Here is a 17,535-nt window from a genome sequence, read left to right as displayed (position 1 = left end):
GTCAGCCCTTGCTACTCTCAAAGAATGAGCACGTGCCTTGTTATAATGGAAACATTTCTTCAGCACAACTTTCCCGAGCTTGTTCTCACTCATGCAGCTTTCAATTTTCTTTCAACTTCTTCCTAAAAAGCCCTCGTGATCATGCCATGACCTTTGAAAGAAAACCCATCAAGTTCCTTATTGTTGTTAGGTGTCAGGAGTCACCCGCACAACAGAACTAGACTGTGCTTGAGTGTATTGGTGCAGCCACGGTGCCAATCCATCTTCTTGCCACAGCGGTTCTCTTTGCCTTTGACCTTTATTTACTACGTCTAATGAGCTTTTCCAGGGCTGGACTTCCCTCATCCCATGGCCAAAGCACGTGAGACAAAGTGTTGCCACCCTCGCCTGTTAAGGCCAATTCTGGTTACATGTCTTCCAACCCACACTTGTTTGTTCTTCTGTTCAAGGTATTTTTTAATATTCTTCCCCAACATCATCATTCAAATATATCAATTCTTTTGGGGTTTTCACTGTCCAACTTCTGCATACATATCAGGCAACTGAAAATACGATGGCTTGGGGCAGGTGCACCTTAGTTGTCAAAGCAACATACCTACTCGTCACATTTTAGTTTTCTTACACACATTTGCCGAAAAGCGATATATGTCACTTGTATGACGGCTGCTTCCATAAGCATTGACTGTGAACATAAGCTTATCATGATGCTGCCCATTGGTCCACTTGTGAGAACTGAGGTTTTCTTTACATTGAGTGTCATCCAGACTGAGGGCTGCATTCCTTGAACTTCAAGAGCGAGTGCTTCAAGTGCTCATTTCCAGCACGCAAGCTTGTAGCATCTGCCTGCCAGAGGCTGTAATTAGGCATGGTTCTCCATAGAGTCCACCTTCCGGAGGTATTTGCCAGAACACAGACTGAATCAGTACGGTTAGAGGACAGCATCCTGGCACACAGTTCCCGATTGCAACCAGGCAGCATTCCTATTCCATCTGTACACAGTCAAACACGATTGCCCGCTTGGAATCCCAAACGGCAGCTGCTTTAACTTTCTGTTATCATCTCTGTCTTGAATTTAACTGACCTCGAAGATCCCCTCAGAAGCCACTGTTTCGATTGGACCATTTTTGGAAGGCACCCAGCAAGACTGAGACCTGCGCATGTATTGAGGACGGAACTGATCTGCAGCCATCCAGTGACCACAGAGACAGGCTGAAGCCTGCTGTTTGGAGTAAACTCATGCATATATGAACTGGGACCACAGCACCCAAACTTTTCTAGTTACTCACGTATTTTTACGAATAATTCTAAAAGGATTTACAAATTACATTTATCAACATACCTTATATTCATTTTTGTCCTGAAGATCTGAAGTAAACAATCGAATTCTCATGTCAGCAGCTGATGTACAAAATCTGGAAGAAAAAAAAATCAAAATAAAAGCAAGCATTTCTAAAGGGAACCCGCTTCTCCTCAATGGAAAAACAAAACAAACCAAAATCCCAAATTTGTAAACATGTTTTGGGGGTAGTAAGGGGAATACGGTGAGTCTGTGGTTTAAAAAAAAAAAGTCAATAGTCATTGCTCAAATTAGGAAGCATTCAAAATATTTTTTTTGGTAATAGTACATAAAAATTTTTTGTTTGGGATTTACCTCCTGAATAAAATTTAGAATTACAGTGTATTACAGCAAGTGAATTTAATTTCAATTTTTTCTTAAAAGTACAGAAGGATGGAATTAAAAGGGATCTTTATTTTAGCCAGGTCAACAATAATAAAAACGCATTGTTAGCTATTTTAGTCATTGATCTCTTTAGCTGCCCATAGGCTTCCTTACATTTTCTATTTCTTCAAGTAAATTAGATGAAGTAATATATTCTTACATCAGTAAAATTTAGTATATTTATACCCAATAAAAGCTGTACTATTTCTTTTATTGATTGTAACTTTCCAAAATATTTTTAGTAGCTCATCAATAGATGCTACATGAGAAAATGAAATCTAAGCATCAAAGAACTCTTAGTTTTCCTTGAACCCTAAATTTCTAGATTCCCAGCACATCATGAGGGGAAGTCCACAAAAACTGGAATTTTTTGCCAAAGCTATATATTTACATTGTTTTACAAAACAATCTTATCACTACTTTCAAAGTACTCTCCATTGCACTTCTAGATCTGTCAAATCTGTGATTCCACTGCTGGAAACATTTTCCCAAATTCATCTGTTTTGGCTGGCTGACAGCTCCTCCCTTGTTTTTTCTTCATCTCTTCAATGTCCCCAAATCGCTGTCCTTTCATGTCCCTCTTCATTCACAGAAACAAAATATGCGAGGTCAGGTAAGTAAGGTGTTTGGGGCAAGAGAGGCATGCTATTTTTTGCCCAAAACTGGAGCACTGAGATGGCTGTACGAGCAGGTGCACTGTTGTGGCAAAACCATTCCTTGTCTTCCACAAATCAGGCCTTGTTGGTCACACACTGTTATGCAATTTTTTTCAGAACCTCTAAATAGAAAGCTTGGTCAACAGTCTGACCTGGTGGAATGAACTCCAAATGCACTGTCCCCAATCATAAAAAGCAGCTGAGCATTAGGTTTTTTAGGGTACCCCTTTGTATTATGGCTTAGGATGAAAATCAAATTATAATTGTACATCAAAATTCAAAAGTTTACTTCCAATTCTTATTTCATAAGCAGCATATTATAGGGACCTACATTTCTCCTTTAGTTCTAACCTTAAAATTAACTTTCTTTCAACTAATCACTTAAGGACCTCTTGAAATGAAGGCTCTTGTATAATGCACAATATATTGATCTGCCACCTCACCCCTTGCTGTCATCTGTGAAGAGCCATAAAAGGAAATGGAACAAAGTTAGCAAGAGAGATCCTCTTCTTCATGCAAAATTTTCTGAGAACTCTGGATACTTTTCCAGAAGCTAAATGAAAAGCTGCAGTCAACATCAAAAACTACAAAGATGAAACATAAGGTTTGATGAGGGTCTGCTTTAAAGAGGCTCTTACAGAGTTTCTCTATTAACTGAAAAGTCCACCCACTGCCATGGAGTTGAAATTGGCTCAGAGTGATTCTATGTAGTTTCCAAGGCTGTATGTTCTACAGGCGCAGGCACCACTTCGTTCTCCCACGGAACAGCTGGTAGCATTGCAACATTTCCCCAACAGCGAAGTCATGGCTCCTTAATGGGAAGAACAGTGGTCCCAAAAAAGATATGTGTATGTCCTAGTTTCCTGGTACCTGTAAATGTGACCTTTATTTTGAAATAATGTCTTTATTAAATTAATTAAGAATCTTAAGAACTCATCCTGAGTTTAAGATGAGCCCTACATCCAATGACCAGAGTCTTTAAAAAAAGCCAGAGAAAGAGAAAAATAAAGGAGGATTGGAAGACAAGGGCAGAATTGATGTTTCTATAAGTTAAGATAGATCAAGGATTTCCACCTGTCAAAAGGTGCCGAGAAAGGGGTGGAATGTATTCTCTCTGAAACCCATGAGAGAAACCAACTCTGCCAACATTCTGTTTTGGACTTCTGGCTTCGAGACCATGGACGAATACATTTATGTTGTTTTAAGTCACTAAATTTTGTGACCAGAAGAGGCTGTCTGCTCCTATGAAGGTCTATAACAGTGGTTCTCAAACTTCCCAATGCTGCAACCCTTTAATACAGCTCCGCATGTTGTGGTGGTGTCCCCCCCCACCAAACATAAATTCATTTTCGTTGCTCCTTTGTAACTGTAATTTTGCTATTGTTATGAATAGGGCGACCCCTGTGAAAGGGTTGTTTGACTCCTAAAGGGGTTGCGACCTACAGGTTGAGAACCGCTGCTATACAGAAAAGCAGGATAAGGATTATCACAAAAACCACTGTTAAGGGAAAAACAAACCAAAAAAATTCACTGCTACTGGGTCAATTCTGACTCTCTGGAACAGAGTCAAACAGCCTCTGTGGGTTTCAGAGACTGCACATCTTTACTGGAGTTGAAAACCTCATTTCGCTCTCTAGGAGTAGCTGGCGGATTTGAACTGCTGACCTTGTGGTTGGCAGGCTAATGAGAAACCACTATGCTATCAGGGCTCCTCTCTCTATGGAAAAGGAAAATGATCATTATAATTAGGAAGGGGTAAATGGAGATCCGAGGGTGCTATCAATGCTCTATTTTGTGACCTAAGTAATGGTCATGTTAAACTCCACACACAGACATTTAATGCACGTTTGGGCATGCATGCTCTATTTCATAAAGGCAAAGAAGGTAAAAACAATCGAAGTAAATATAACACAAAACCAAATCCCCTGCTCCCCCCGAGCTTATTCTATTATCTTTCTCTCCCTTGAGTTAGTTCCACTATCATTTTGGGTTTTTATTCTTCTTCCACTTGGTGGATTCTAAAACAAATTTGCCACTACAGTTGAGGCTCTCTTAAAAGTAGATTTCCTCAAAGTTATGCTCGAGAAATCATTAAAAATTTTTGTTCATAGTGGCACCTCTAAAAAGCAAGTAAGATTTTAAAAAAGAAATATCTCAAAGAAGTAACAATGCAAAGACAGTGTTATCAGCAGAAAGAAACCAAGTTCAGTAATAGTGTCAGAGGATAGAGAAATGAAGATCACTTGTTCAAAAACAAAGGGAAAAAAAGATTTTCATTATGTAGGTTTATAAAACACATAAAATGCAAACAAACCCCTCTCCCCAAGATTATTTTATGGCCAGCTCTTTGTTGTCCTTTCTTCTGCATCTTTGCATCTTTAGTGTATTATACATGCCAGGGGTATTGAAAGTCATAACTTTTGTAAAGCCAGAAAATCTCTCGAGTCCAAATAAGGCAGTTTATTCTCCAGCCATTGAGAAAAACAAGCAAATGGTTTAGGAAATTAATAGGAAGGCAGGACTGGAAAGAATAAGACTTAAGGTAACCAAATGTTAAAGGTAATCAGTCAGGGCTTTTTCCTAATGTGACGATCAAAGCTTACAGTTTTGAAAATAGAAATATTAAATTCAATGTCAGTGTACTTGACAGACCAATGAAAAAATACCATTTTCAAATATCATAAAAAAAAATGTTACAAAAGAAGTATATATGTTTGTTCTGGTTTTTAAAAAATAAAACATTTTATTGGGAATTCTTACAGATATTATTACAATCCATAGTTCCATTAAATCAAGCATAATTATACAATTGCTTCCATCATCATTTTGAATACATTTTCTTCTTGAACTCCTTGATATCAGCTCCCTTTATCCCCTCCCAAGCCCCAATTCCTCATTCTATATTATTACTGCCATAACTTCCACCATCCCATTTATCCATTCACCCAAAATTCTGATGTTCATTCCCTTCGGGTGGGGTTACACAGTCATCATTGCTATCAGTGTCCCTCCCCCCTTTCTCGCCCATTCTTCCCGTATCTTCAGGGGGTCATTACTTTTCTTATTGTTTTTGAGGGGTTTATCTATCGTGAATTTCATGCAACCAAAGACCTTGATTGGACCAAGTATAAACGCAGCTCTAGCAAGATTAGAGAGGTAAAACTAAGGCCACCTGGTGGGAGGACATTGTAAAGAAGAGGACAGCTGTGAGCTTCATAGGTACTCTCCTGCACCTTGCAGACATTGTCCCTTCCGTATGGCCCTTTTATGAAGGGCTGCGCCATTATTTTACAGTTTTTGATGAATGCTTTTCTCTGGATTATTTCGTTATTGTTTCTTGTATGTTTCTCAGTATATGAAATCCAGGAGAGGTAAATATAAACTTGCATATACAGTTTAATCACATTTGTGTAAAATTATTTATAAAAACATGGAAAGAGTATTGCCACTAAATTGATTCTGACTCAGGTGACTGCAGTGTTAGAGAACATATAATATGGTATATTTTCCTTTATTATATCTCTGGGTATTTCACATTTTATATTATAAGCAAGCACTATTTTTATAATAAAAATAGAATGTATTTATAAACAAATAATGGGGAAAATCAAATGGGGATGGCTGTCTCCATATGTACAGATTTGAGAGAGCGCTCTATCACAATTAAAGAACCATAAATTCTGCATGAAAATGACTTCAAACTTACCTGATTACTGGAGGCAATGCATCAAGTCTAGTTTCTGGGCTCCAAGCTATGCCAGCAACCCTGACTCCATGATGAAATTTTCGTAATGTTTTATACTGAATTCCTTCAATGTCTGCTTCTTCCTCCTAAGCAGATACAGTAAATATTTCAGTTAATTTTAAGAGAGGATAATCTGTAGATTATGAGAAAATTTACTAGGAGTTATGTATTTGCTTTTCAGAAATTCGTATACAACTCAGAAACTGAGATTTAACTAGTTCACTGAAATATAAGACCAACTAGCAGGCAGACATTGGGCTTCCACTCAAGTACTCCCTCAACCCAAGAACACTTTGTTCTCATAACCTGGCATTCCATGATGCTCACCTTCCTGACATCATCACTGAAGACAAAGTAAGTGCATAAGCAAATGTGGTGAAGAAAGTGGATGGTGCCCAGCTATCAAAAGATACAGAATCCTGGGTCTTAAAAGTTTGAAGATAAAAAAAGCTGCCATCTAGCTAAGAAGCAACAAAATCCACATGGAAAAAGCACACCAGTCTGTGTGATCATGAGGTGGCGATAGGATCAGGTATCAGGCATCAAAGACCCAGAACAAAAAATCATGTCATTGTCAATGAGGGGAGTGCTGAGTGCCCAAAGCCCATCTGTAGGCAACTGGACATCCTTTTACAGAAGGCTCATGGAGAGGAGACGAGCCAGTCCGGATGCAGTATAGCACCAATAAAACATACAACTCTCCTCTAGTTCTTGAATGTTTCCTTTCCCCCCTCTATCATGATCCCAATTCTACCTTACAAATTTGGCTAGACCAGAGGGTGTATAATGGTACAGATAGGAACTGGAAATACAGGGAATTCAGGACAGATAAACCCCTCAGGACCAATTAGAGTAGCCATACCAGGAGGGGAAGGGGAAGGTGGAGAGAAAAAGGGGGAACCGATCACAATGATCTACATATAACCCCCTCCCTGGGGGAAAGACAACAGAAAAGTGGATGAAGGAAGACAGTCAGTATAAGACATGAATAATAATTTATAAATTATCAAGCGTTGGGGAGGGAGGGAGGATGGGAGAGGGAGGGGGGAAAATGAGGAGCTGATACCAAGGGTTCAAGTAGAAAATGTTTTGAAAATGATGATGGCAACAAATGTACAGATTTGCTTGACACAATGTATGCCTGTATAGATTGTGATGAGTTGTATGAGTCCCAAATAAAATGATTAATAAAAAAGGAAAAATATAAGACCAACAACACCAACAACAAAGTCAAAAGCAACTAAAACAGATAAGCTTATTAAAGTCATTACTAATTAAGAGATATGTGACAGCAAACAAAATGAATTCTCTAAGAATCAGAACACTATAGCTATATGATTTAGCACATGTGATTAACCAATAAAAACGTAGAATCCGATATTAAAAAATTATACTGCACATAAAGTTTTGATTATGTGGAAGATACCTGGGGACCTTAAAGAGTCTTATAGTCCTTATAGTGAAAAATCAATGATTTTTATACAGCATTAAAAATTATACAAATACTGTACAAGCATAAGATGTTACAAATAGGTCACCTACACTATTACAGTGCATATAAAGTAACTGCAAATCTGGTTAATTGAGCCTTTGGGATATTTGACTCTGGGTGAAAATGCTTAATGAAGGCAGCTTATTTACCTGGTTCAGTATTACAAAAATGACTTCAATTGGATCCTCATTGGAAAATGAAAGAAAAGTGAATTTTAAGAAGCCAAGGTACCAATCAAGCCATCTCTATCTGGTGATATGGATCTGAAAACTCTTTCACTGCAAAAACAATGCAGAAATCCAAGGCTGGAAAGTGATTTAACACTGCAGCACAGAGGTGGCCTTCACGGCATTTGCCCACATTCACAGGACCCACAGCTTCAGTCTGCAGGGACAGGAGACAAAGCTTAGGACCTGGCCAAGGAAGCACGCCAAATCAGAACCTCTGCATAGATGCAAGACTCTTCCAAGATGTAGTAGGGACAAAAATACGCCATGGAAAATGTCTATCATGTGAAGGCCAAGAAAAAGAAAAGAACAATTCTGAGGAACCTGTCACATGAGAGGATTTCAAAAGTTCATGAAACAATCACAAAAATAATGAAAAATTTCCATGTTCTTTTTGAAAATCCCTGAGTCATGAGTTTGCGGATTGAATTCTGTAAGTTATAAGGTGGTTCCCAAACCCATTTGGCTTACTGCCCTTTTCCAGAAAAAAACGAAACGACTCAGCGTCCCCATGGCACTCAGAAGCTCTTGTACTGTGTCGCATTCAATCCCAGATAAAGTGTGGGCATCTGCTCCCAGGGTGGTGCGCTCACTGTTGGAAACATTGGTCTAAGCTCCCCGGCCTCTCGGTGGGAGAAGAGATGATGATGTGTGCTCCCATTAAGACTTGCAGTGCAGACACCCTCTAGAGCAGCAGTTCTCAACCTGTGGGTCGAGACCCCTTTGGGGGTTGAGTGACCCTTTCCCAGGGGCCGCTTAATTCATGAGAGAAGCAATGTTACAGTTACGAACTGTATGAAAAGGGTCGCCCATGAGGAGGGTTGAGAACCCCTGATCTACAGGGTCACCACACATTGGAACCTACTTGAGGCCGTGGAAATGGTCTAGAAAATGCCTATTTCTAAGGTGGTCATGTTTGCAGGTAGTGGCCCTCAGCAACCCAGAGAATAAATGGCAACAGCTTTCCCTCGGCCTGCAAAAGCTCCCACAAATAGTCTCACCACTCCTGATGTTACACACGTGTTTCCATGCCCGGAAACAAAGTATCATGAAGACAAACAAGTAAACAGCAGAATCAACCTCCTACAAAGACATCAGAGAAAACAACCAGGTAAACGATACTAGCCATGAAAGATAACACCCAATTTGCTAATTAAAATGAAAAGAGAAACGAAAGGCAGCTAAATTGCTGGACAACAATATACATTTGGAAGGAATGATAGCAGGTCGGAGGTTCAAAGGTCCTTGGTTTTGGTCATGAAAAGGTAAAAATAATTTTTACCTAACTAAATATGCACATTAAATATCTGGGGGAACTATTAAAATATGAGGGAACTTCAAAAAGTTCATGGGAGAATGGAATTCAAAGATAGTGATGACCTCCACACACCTTTTGAAACCTCTTTGTAGAATGGGAAACTTCCAATACCAGACAGGAAAAATAAACGGGGCATAAAACAGCAAATGGCAGATACAAGAGTTTTCTTAGGATGTTTCGATAGCAAGTTGCCGCCATTGTGAAAGCGGACTGCCTCATTTTCCGCCTGCAGACGGGCTGCTGGGTTCAAACGACTGACTTTTGTTAGCAGCCCGGCGGCATTTCACCCACTGTGCCATCAGGGCTCCTTGGCTGCCTTTTGGTATGGTACATTTATATCACACCACAGCAGGGAAAAGAAATGAGCTTTAATATGGAGGAGTCTCAGTAAGAGTAAGCAATAGCAATAAACTTTAGAAGACCGCAATACAGAATAACTTCATTGACAAAAAACTTGAAGCAAGAAAACCAGTGGACGCAAACGGTAATGTTGTAAAAAACAAAGATGACCAACGTTAATATCCAGACACGGCTATTTCTAGGTGGCCAGAGGGCAGTGAGCAAAGAAAACCCAAGGGGCCTCAGAGGACAAGTTAATGTCCCATTTCTTATGCTTTGTTCATCGCAGGGATTTTATTATTATGTACATATTGTGCATAAATATTGATGATTTGTAAAGTATAAATATTTTATAAGCATAAATATTACAATTTTACAAATGAATACATACCCAGGGTATTCTACACTATGTCAGTTGACTACAGAAATCTTTCATAAGATGCTCATAGGATTGCACAATTCCACTAAGGGGGAAAAATGTAGAGCAGGTCAAACTTGCTATTGAGTGGAATACATAATTAGTAACTAGATAATTATCTAAAGCATCTAAGAATTTCTATTCACTCTGAGTCTAAATGGAAATTTTATGTGTTTAATGAAATTCGAGTGGATGTGGTGTTTTTGAGGTTGGCTCTTGGGATTCCTGCAAAGATATATTCCACAGCTCTTTCTCGCCCCGGTCAGATCACCCTGAGAAAATCTCATACACCTGGATGAACTCAGAGGTAAAGGCAAAAAGTTCTTCCATAAATGAATAAAGGGGGAAAAAATTGGCAACAAATACATTTATCAAGGAAAGAGAAACACTGCCACTTTGACATCACTGTGTCTATAACAGCTCTGTATCCAGCAGTCAGATGTGCCAGGACAGCCGCCGCTAAACCGTTCTGAAGGGAGTTTAGGAGCTGACTTCATAGCTTGGGCTACTTAGCCCTTTTCACACTTGACAAATCAGAAAAATGAAAAATTTTACATCAAAACACACATTGTTTTGCTACCGTTAACGGCAGTGGTGACAATTAGGTACTGTAATTTGTTCCTCAAGTTACAGATGGAATTATTGGGTGGTGATGGAAGTGGGAATTAAAAATACGTTCCATGGACTTTATAGCCTGCGCTTTATGTTAACAAAACACGTTGCTTTTTTTTTCTTTTTTCCTGGCAGCAGCAGTATTTGCCATTGAGCCAACTAAAGGGCAGGGTGTGCGTGTGGTATAGGCAGACAAATGCTACTGTGAGTTCTGTGTGGGGTATAGGCAGGAAATTAAGGCATTTCGGAAAACTTGCCATAACACTAATGACTATACAAGGCTCTAGCATATTTGAGGTTGGGGCAAAGCCAGGTGGATGGAAGGGCTATTATAAGGGTTTGAAATTAGCAGGCAGTCCCACCATAGCCATTGAAAGAGTAAAAGAAAAATTCAGATTTAGATGGACTGTACACTTTATCCAGTCCAATTCTTTCATTAATGCTTCACTCAGTGGTAGGACACCTCCAAAAGGAGGGATTTAACTACTCCCCACTATTCGAAAAGCTCCACATGACCTTTCTATTGGAGCGCCCACACAAAACCCCCTGGCTCTCTCCTCCTTACCCTGACACTGACACCTGGTGAACTTCCAAGTGAGTAAAAACGCAGCCACCTTTCTTCCTGCCAGCTCCAGCGCTCCATCATTTTCAGACTGCATACCTGAATGCTAGTGTCCTCTGTGTGGCCCACTAAGCAAGCTACTGCAAGGTTTGGATGCTGGCACAGTGCTGGGGTATAGCTGGTGCCCAATACCTATGATTAACTCAAGACCCCAGTATTAGGTTTTCTTCTCAGCTTTGTGTTCTAAATCAATAGAACCTGCTTGCCCAGGTCTGTGTTCTCATCCAAGGTCTAAGAATGTTGAAATGTAAAATAACAGAAAGACACAATTCTGCACTACTAGAGGCCATTATTAAGACCCTTTGAACAGATACATTTCCACGCTTCCTTGGACCTTGGCACATTGGCAGGGATAGCAGTTTTGGAGCAGTGCCTTTACATTTAAAACCTCAGTGGGGCCAGAGTCCTGGCTTTAAAACACACACACACACACACACACACACACACACACACACACACACACACACACACACACACGTCATTGGTTTTCGATAGCTAGTATGCACTCAAGGATTCTCTGGTGTCACAGTGCATGCTTGAAGTAGTAGCCCAAAGACTGGTAGGTGGCTTGAACGAATTCAGAGGCACTGTGGAGGCAAGCCTGGCGGTCTGCTTCCCAAAGGTCAGAGCCTTGAAAACTCTAAACCCTACAGAGCAGCGCTGTGCACCAGGGCTTCAAACAGGTTCATTCCGGTTCAATCCCCAGAGAATTTGCCTTTCTACCACAGGCATACTGAGTCCTTTTCACAATACTTCAGGTGGTTCTTAAGTATTACCTAGGGACCTTCTTAAGAGGTATATGTGAATTTAGAAAATTTGGAAAGGCGAATTCTCAGGAGGGGGTTGAACTGAAATGACTGAGTATCTGCACACATGGGGCCACTACAAATTAATCAACCTAACTAAAATGACACGTAGGTAGTCCAGCTGAAAGCAACTACAGATCATTTTAGCTTAAAAGCTGTAAGTTCCTCTCCCCACCATAAGAGAAAATGTGGGATAATGGAAGAATACTTGTATTCTACTCAGACATCAACAAACAGAAGACAATGCATACTTCTCTTGTCGGACAAATATGCAGTTCATTTTTATATGACTACGTATTTGTGTACTTTAAATATAAATCGCATTTAAGTTAAAGCACTTTCAGATCCTGGATTAAAGACTAGATAATGCCTATGATGGTTTTAGTGAGACAATTTAAAACCTCTAAAAATGTGTCATTGCCAAATTACCTAATTGAATAACCATAATTTGAGAAAAAAGAGCCTCTGAATAGTATTCTGGCAAACAGCAGTAATCAAGCTCTCTGAGGGTTGAGCCCTTACTGTTCAAAGGGTCTTCAACGTGGGAAACTAGCTTTCCTGTGAGAAGGCACGCTGTGTGCCCACCAAAACAATCCTCCTTCGGCGATTTAAATATGGGACTGTGCCTGAGTGCCATCACTGTCCAAATCCATGAGCCCAAATATTTATGGTTTACTCTGTGCCAGATGCCATTCTGGGAACTTTACAGTGTTCTCATTAAATCTTCACCAAAACACTATTAAATATTATTTTCCTTGTGTGTAGATTTGAGTTTAAGTACCAATCTCAAGGTCACAAAGCTACTAAGAGGGAAAGCAGGAGGAAAAATTCAAGGCATTCTCATTCGAGTTCATGCTCTAAATGCGGATGCTGAACTGCCTGCTCTCATAGGCGCCCACTTTAAATGCATGCTTTAGGAATAAGAAGTATGAGAGCCTGTCAGTAGAAAAGCTGCATCTTAGGAAAGCGACAAAATCTCTCTGAAGAATGATATTTAGGATCTCAATAACAGCTGGTTTCTTCTGTCGGAGAGGATGAAAAAGAGAAACTGTAATTCATTTTACCCCATTTCAGTAGTGCGTTTTCATCACCTGTACCATGTTTTCGCTCTCAGACATATATATTTGGGATGCCCCTTTCTGTGGGTCTTACTATAATTTTCTTTTCTTTACATTCAAACTCAATAGAGTAATTTCAAATTTTAGTTCTGGTTTGTGTGCGTTTTTTTTAAATTGGTGAAATATCTTGCCATTCATCGCAGTTTTGTAGACTAACCTGAAATGTGCACGTGCCAGTGACCACATAATGATTGCCACCATATGCAATCAGGTTTCCTGAATCCCCACTCTCAAACGGATTAAATTCTACCACATGCACATAATCGTCACAATCCACGGTGTAGGCAGCTTTTCTTGTGGCATCTTGCTTCATCTTGAATGTCAAATCTTCAGCAGTTGTAAAAACAAAACAGCCTTCTCTTGGACAAGGTCAGGGAACTGTGGGTTACAGCACAAACAGAATTAGAAACGGTCGAAATGTTAGCCACTCAAACGGACCAAGATTAAAACGTGGCACTGCACTGTCAGGGAAGGCTTGCAAGGAATGAAACATTTGTAACGTACTTATTATAGAAACCCCAGGAAAAGAATTTAATCAAATTATTAATGACGCAATATCTAAATTACGCAGGGCAGGGGAAAGACTGGGCTTTCTACTCCAGTGAACAGTTAAAGTCTCGGAAGCCCACAGGGGGTCGCTAATGGTCAGCATTCACTAGAAGGCACTGAGAAAGTACCTACTTTGCAGTTTCCCTCTTTCCCATATTTGTAACTGTACCTGCCCAGAAAGTCATGGTAACATTGTTTCAATTACCTTAAGGACATGAAGAGCACTTGGAAATGGGCCCAATTTAATATTAAACACAAACATAAAAGTTAACAGCTAACATTTTCTGAGCACTGTGTGGGCACTGTACTAAGCACATTATCGACATCCCTCGTAACATTTGCACAAGCCAAAAGAGGCAGGGTACTATTTATGGATCCCAATATACAGATGAAAAATGGAAGCTTTGGGAGGTTCAGTAACCTGACAAGCTCCAAAGTAGAGCCAGTATTTGAAAAACTTAGATCTGTGTGGTGCACATCACCGACAGGGAAGAAAAACACATGAGATCACAAACTAAGGATAGTTATGATTCAGCGCGAATACTACTATAATAGAAGCAGGCACAAAACATGACAGCATCTGGTGGGAGGAGTGCCTGATGTGTGGCATAAATATTCATAAACCCAAATACAAAACTTCACCTAACGAGTCTGGGCTTGGTGTGCATTCTGGAAGTCTCAGTACCGGAGGGCGGGGGAAGGGTTCTGACTTTTTTCCAATGAAAGAGCTTTCTGCGCCTAAACTGGGCTCAGTAACAAACACATCAAACACCTGATGGGTACTTACTGATAGTCCGTTCAAACGAATCGGAACTAATACACTAGCCACCTCACAAGTGGACCCATAGGATTGGATGCTTGTTACGGGGAACTTGCAGCTGGGAGGGCCGCCTAGGCAAGAGGGTGTGCGAAGCCCAATCGGTTTGAGGAAACGCGGTCCCGGCTTCAGACGGATGGCTCGCAGAAGCGGCACGCGATCCCGCGGCACAGACCTTCCGCGGCGGTGCTCAGTAGTAGCGTGGGAGGCTGGGGAGCAAGGAATGACCCTGCGAGGCCCCCCCCACTCCACGCCCTGCCACCCCCGACCTCTCTCCCTCAGCCAGGAGCCCCTGTTCCCGCCTCCCGGGGGCCGAGATCGGAGGCGAGAGCAGTGGGGACAGCCAGGGAGGCGACGGAGCCCAGGGCACCGGGCTAGAAGCGCTGGGTGACAGGGAGCCGAGCAGCCAGGTCCCCAGAGCACCCCGCGGTATACGCACCCGAAGGCGCACGGCCCCGGCCGGAGGACAGCAGGTCTCCGCGGGAGGCTGCCGCGCCACGCGCCGGCTCTGCTTCCGGGTCGGAGGGCGAGCGCGGTGATTGGCTCCTGGGCGCTCCCGCGATATTTGAATTAGACCAGCCTGCTGCCCCAGCCGTCGCGAGGCGGGCGCTTGACTCCGTCTAGGCTGCACCTTTGGGGGCTCCTTCGGGCCAGGTGAGTCCTGCCTCCTACCTGTCGGCCCTTTTTTGCGGAGATTCCAGCCAGGGCTGGTGCGGGGCTTTCTTGGCAGCCGCGCGCCTGGTCGCCCTGTAGGAGTGTGAGCTGAGCAGTTGTTTCTGCTTCAGCCTGGGGGCCTGGGGGGCTCAGACAGGGCACAGCCTCTCGGGACGGAACTCGGAGATCGGGGGGTTCCGTCTGCAGATTGGAAACTGAAGTCCAGACAGGGCTGCCTGCTTAATGCTCTTTAGGTAGGAAACCAGTAACCCACTCACTTCTGATACTGATTCTAATTCCGATACTTTCGTCCCTTTGTGTTACTCTCCCAGGGAACATTTAGCTTTTCTTTTTTTAAATGATCAACTCAAAGCGTATTATGTACTTGAATAGCAATTGTATGAGAAGGAGTTGCTTACTGTCTTTTACCGGTGAATGACGGCGAGCCTATCAGATTTTACAGGTAGCTCAATAAAGGTATCCAACTCGGAAGTGTCTAGTTCTTTCAGCCATGTCACATTGCCGCCCCCCGGGAACAAGTGCCGCCCCGGGGACAGTTGCCTCTCCTGATTTTGTACCAGTGTAGCTTTGAATCCATTTTTTTTTAAGTGTGGAAAACATGGACGAAAGCATTTGCCCTTCTACTTGTACAATTCAGTGCCATGAATGCTGTTCAGCCTGCTGTACAGCCATTGCTGCTTGAAATCTAATTTTTGAAAATAAGTATTTATTATTGCTACCACCTTCTCCTGTTTTTGTAGAGTGCCCTTATCTCCCAGTGCTTTCCATGCTCATGATCTCTTTGAGCCTACATACTTTGGTTGGCAGGTAACTAGGAACAAACGGGGTATTATTCCTGCTCTCATTGGGATGATTGTACTTAGGAGACGAATGTAAAGCTCCTACAGCCACCTGCTGAAATATTAGCTGGCACAAGACCAGGAGTTGACAAACTGTCTGTGTTGCCTGCTTTTTGTGCCGCCAGTTTCTGAGCTAACATTAGGTTTGACCTGCTTGGCAATTGAGGAGAAAAACAAAAGAGCACTCTTTTAAAAAAAATCATTTTATTAGGGGCACATACAACTCTTATCACAATCCATACATACAGCAATTGTGTAACGCACATTTGTACATTCATTGCCTTCATCATTCTCAAAACATTTGCTCTCCATGTAAGCCCCTGGCTCTAGCTCCTCATTTCCCCCCCGCTCCCCGCTCTCCCCTCCCTCATGAACCCTTGATAATTTACAAATTATTATTATTCTGTCATATCTTACACTGTCCAACGTCTCCCTTCACCCACTTTGCTGTTGTCCCTCCCCCAGGGAGGAGGTGATATGTAGAATAGATCCTTGTAACCGTTCCCCCTTTCCACCCCACCCTTAAGAACACTCTTTTGTGATACATGAAAGCTATGTGAAATTCAAATTTTGATGAGGGTACATTTTTGTTTGAATGGGCTCCAGCTAAGCCACTGCCATTTGTACACATTGACTGGCTCTTTCACAGGAACCCTGGTGGTGTAGTGGTTATAGGTTGGGCTTTGATTTTCAAGGCCAGGAGTTGGATACCACTAGCCTCTCTAAGGGAGAAAGACAGGGCTGTCTACTCTCAGAGGTAAGACTCTTGGAAACTCACTAGAGTTGGCAATGGGTTTGATTTTTTGGATGGGCCCTTTCATTCTAGAAGGGCAATTGGAATAGTTGCAACAGAGACCATGCACTTTGAAAAGCTTCAGCGATGAACTGTTTAGCCCTTTCTAAGAAAGTACCTGAGCCCCCAGTGATCCAGTGCTGGACTCAGGATGAGAACCGTGTAATTCTTAGCAGTGTGGACTCAATAGCTTTACATCCAGTAAATCATTTATTGGTAAAGATTTGTCTTTGGCAAAATGATTATCAGACTGAAACTTTGTCTTCACACCTTTTTTTTTTCTTTTGAAAGGTAAAGGTTGTATTTTGAAAGAAAATAACAGGTTGCTCCCACTGTCCCCAAATAGAGTGTTCCTATAACACCTAATAAAGTGAAAGAGAAGGCATACGCTGAAGAAGCAATGAACACTAATGGATGTGGGACATTTTTTTGAGGGGTCCCAGATCTAAAACTAGTCTATCAAATCACACCTGAAACCGCAAACTCCACCCGCATGCTCACAGACACAGGTCACAGATACGGAGACTTGGTGCTGAGCTGCTGAGGGGAGTTTCCAGGAAGGAGCTTGGTGATGCCACTCGTGCTGCTCCTGGTATGTGCTGCTGCTTTCAGGAGTGGCTGTAAAACACACACGGAATGCTAGTTTCACGTTGTACCTTCTTAAAAAAATATCAAGCATCCTCTTTGAATTTCTTTGCTTGGGGAAAACAGGTACTAGTGTACGTCTTTTGTGAAAGTGAGTGGTATGAACCAACATGAAAAGTGGATGATAGGTGTACAACTCTTAGT

General features: G+C 41.7%; 2 protein-coding genes across 5 annotated transcripts in view; one reads left to right on the top strand and one right to left on the bottom strand.

The window, feature by feature from the left end:
• Positions 1 to 14,984, bottom strand: part of NUP37 (nucleoporin 37) — a 47,119-nt gene extending 32,135 nt beyond the window's left edge. The window contains exons 1-4 of one of the 2 annotated variants that reach the window (XM_075551092.1): positions 14,879 to 14,984; positions 13,231 to 13,451; positions 6,083 to 6,207; positions 1,340 to 1,412 (exon numbers count right to left, since the gene is read on the bottom strand). In XM_075551092.1, the coding sequence (XP_075407207.1) occupies positions 1,340 to 1,412; positions 6,083 to 6,207; positions 13,231 to 13,386 (354 nt within the window). In that variant the 5' untranslated portion in view covers positions 13,387 to 13,451; positions 14,879 to 14,984. Of the gene's footprint in view, positions 1 to 1,339; positions 1,413 to 6,082; positions 6,208 to 13,230; positions 13,452 to 14,409; positions 14,573 to 14,878 lie in introns of those variants that run through there. The other variant, XM_075551093.1, reaches the window with a different exon arrangement.
• A 39-nt stretch (positions 14,985 to 15,023) lies between these two features.
• PARPBP (PARP1 binding protein) overlaps positions 15,024 to 17,535 on the top strand; it is a 92,652-nt gene continuing 90,140 nt past the window's right edge. For all 3 annotated transcript variants that reach the window (XM_075551088.1, XM_075551087.1, XM_075551090.1), the window contains exon 1: positions 15,024 to 15,093. The gene's annotated coding sequence lies outside the window, so the exon portion shown is untranslated. The remainder of the gene's footprint in view (positions 15,094 to 17,535) is intronic.

This window comes from Tenrec ecaudatus, chromosome 6 (genome assembly GCF_050624435.1).
Source record: "Tenrec ecaudatus isolate mTenEca1 chromosome 6, mTenEca1.hap1, whole genome shotgun sequence".
Classification (NCBI taxonomy): Eukaryota; Metazoa; Chordata; class Mammalia; order Afrosoricida; family Tenrecidae; genus Tenrec; species Tenrec ecaudatus.
Note: the sequence above shows the minus strand (reverse complement) of the source record. Positions and strands in the feature narration are given on the sequence as shown.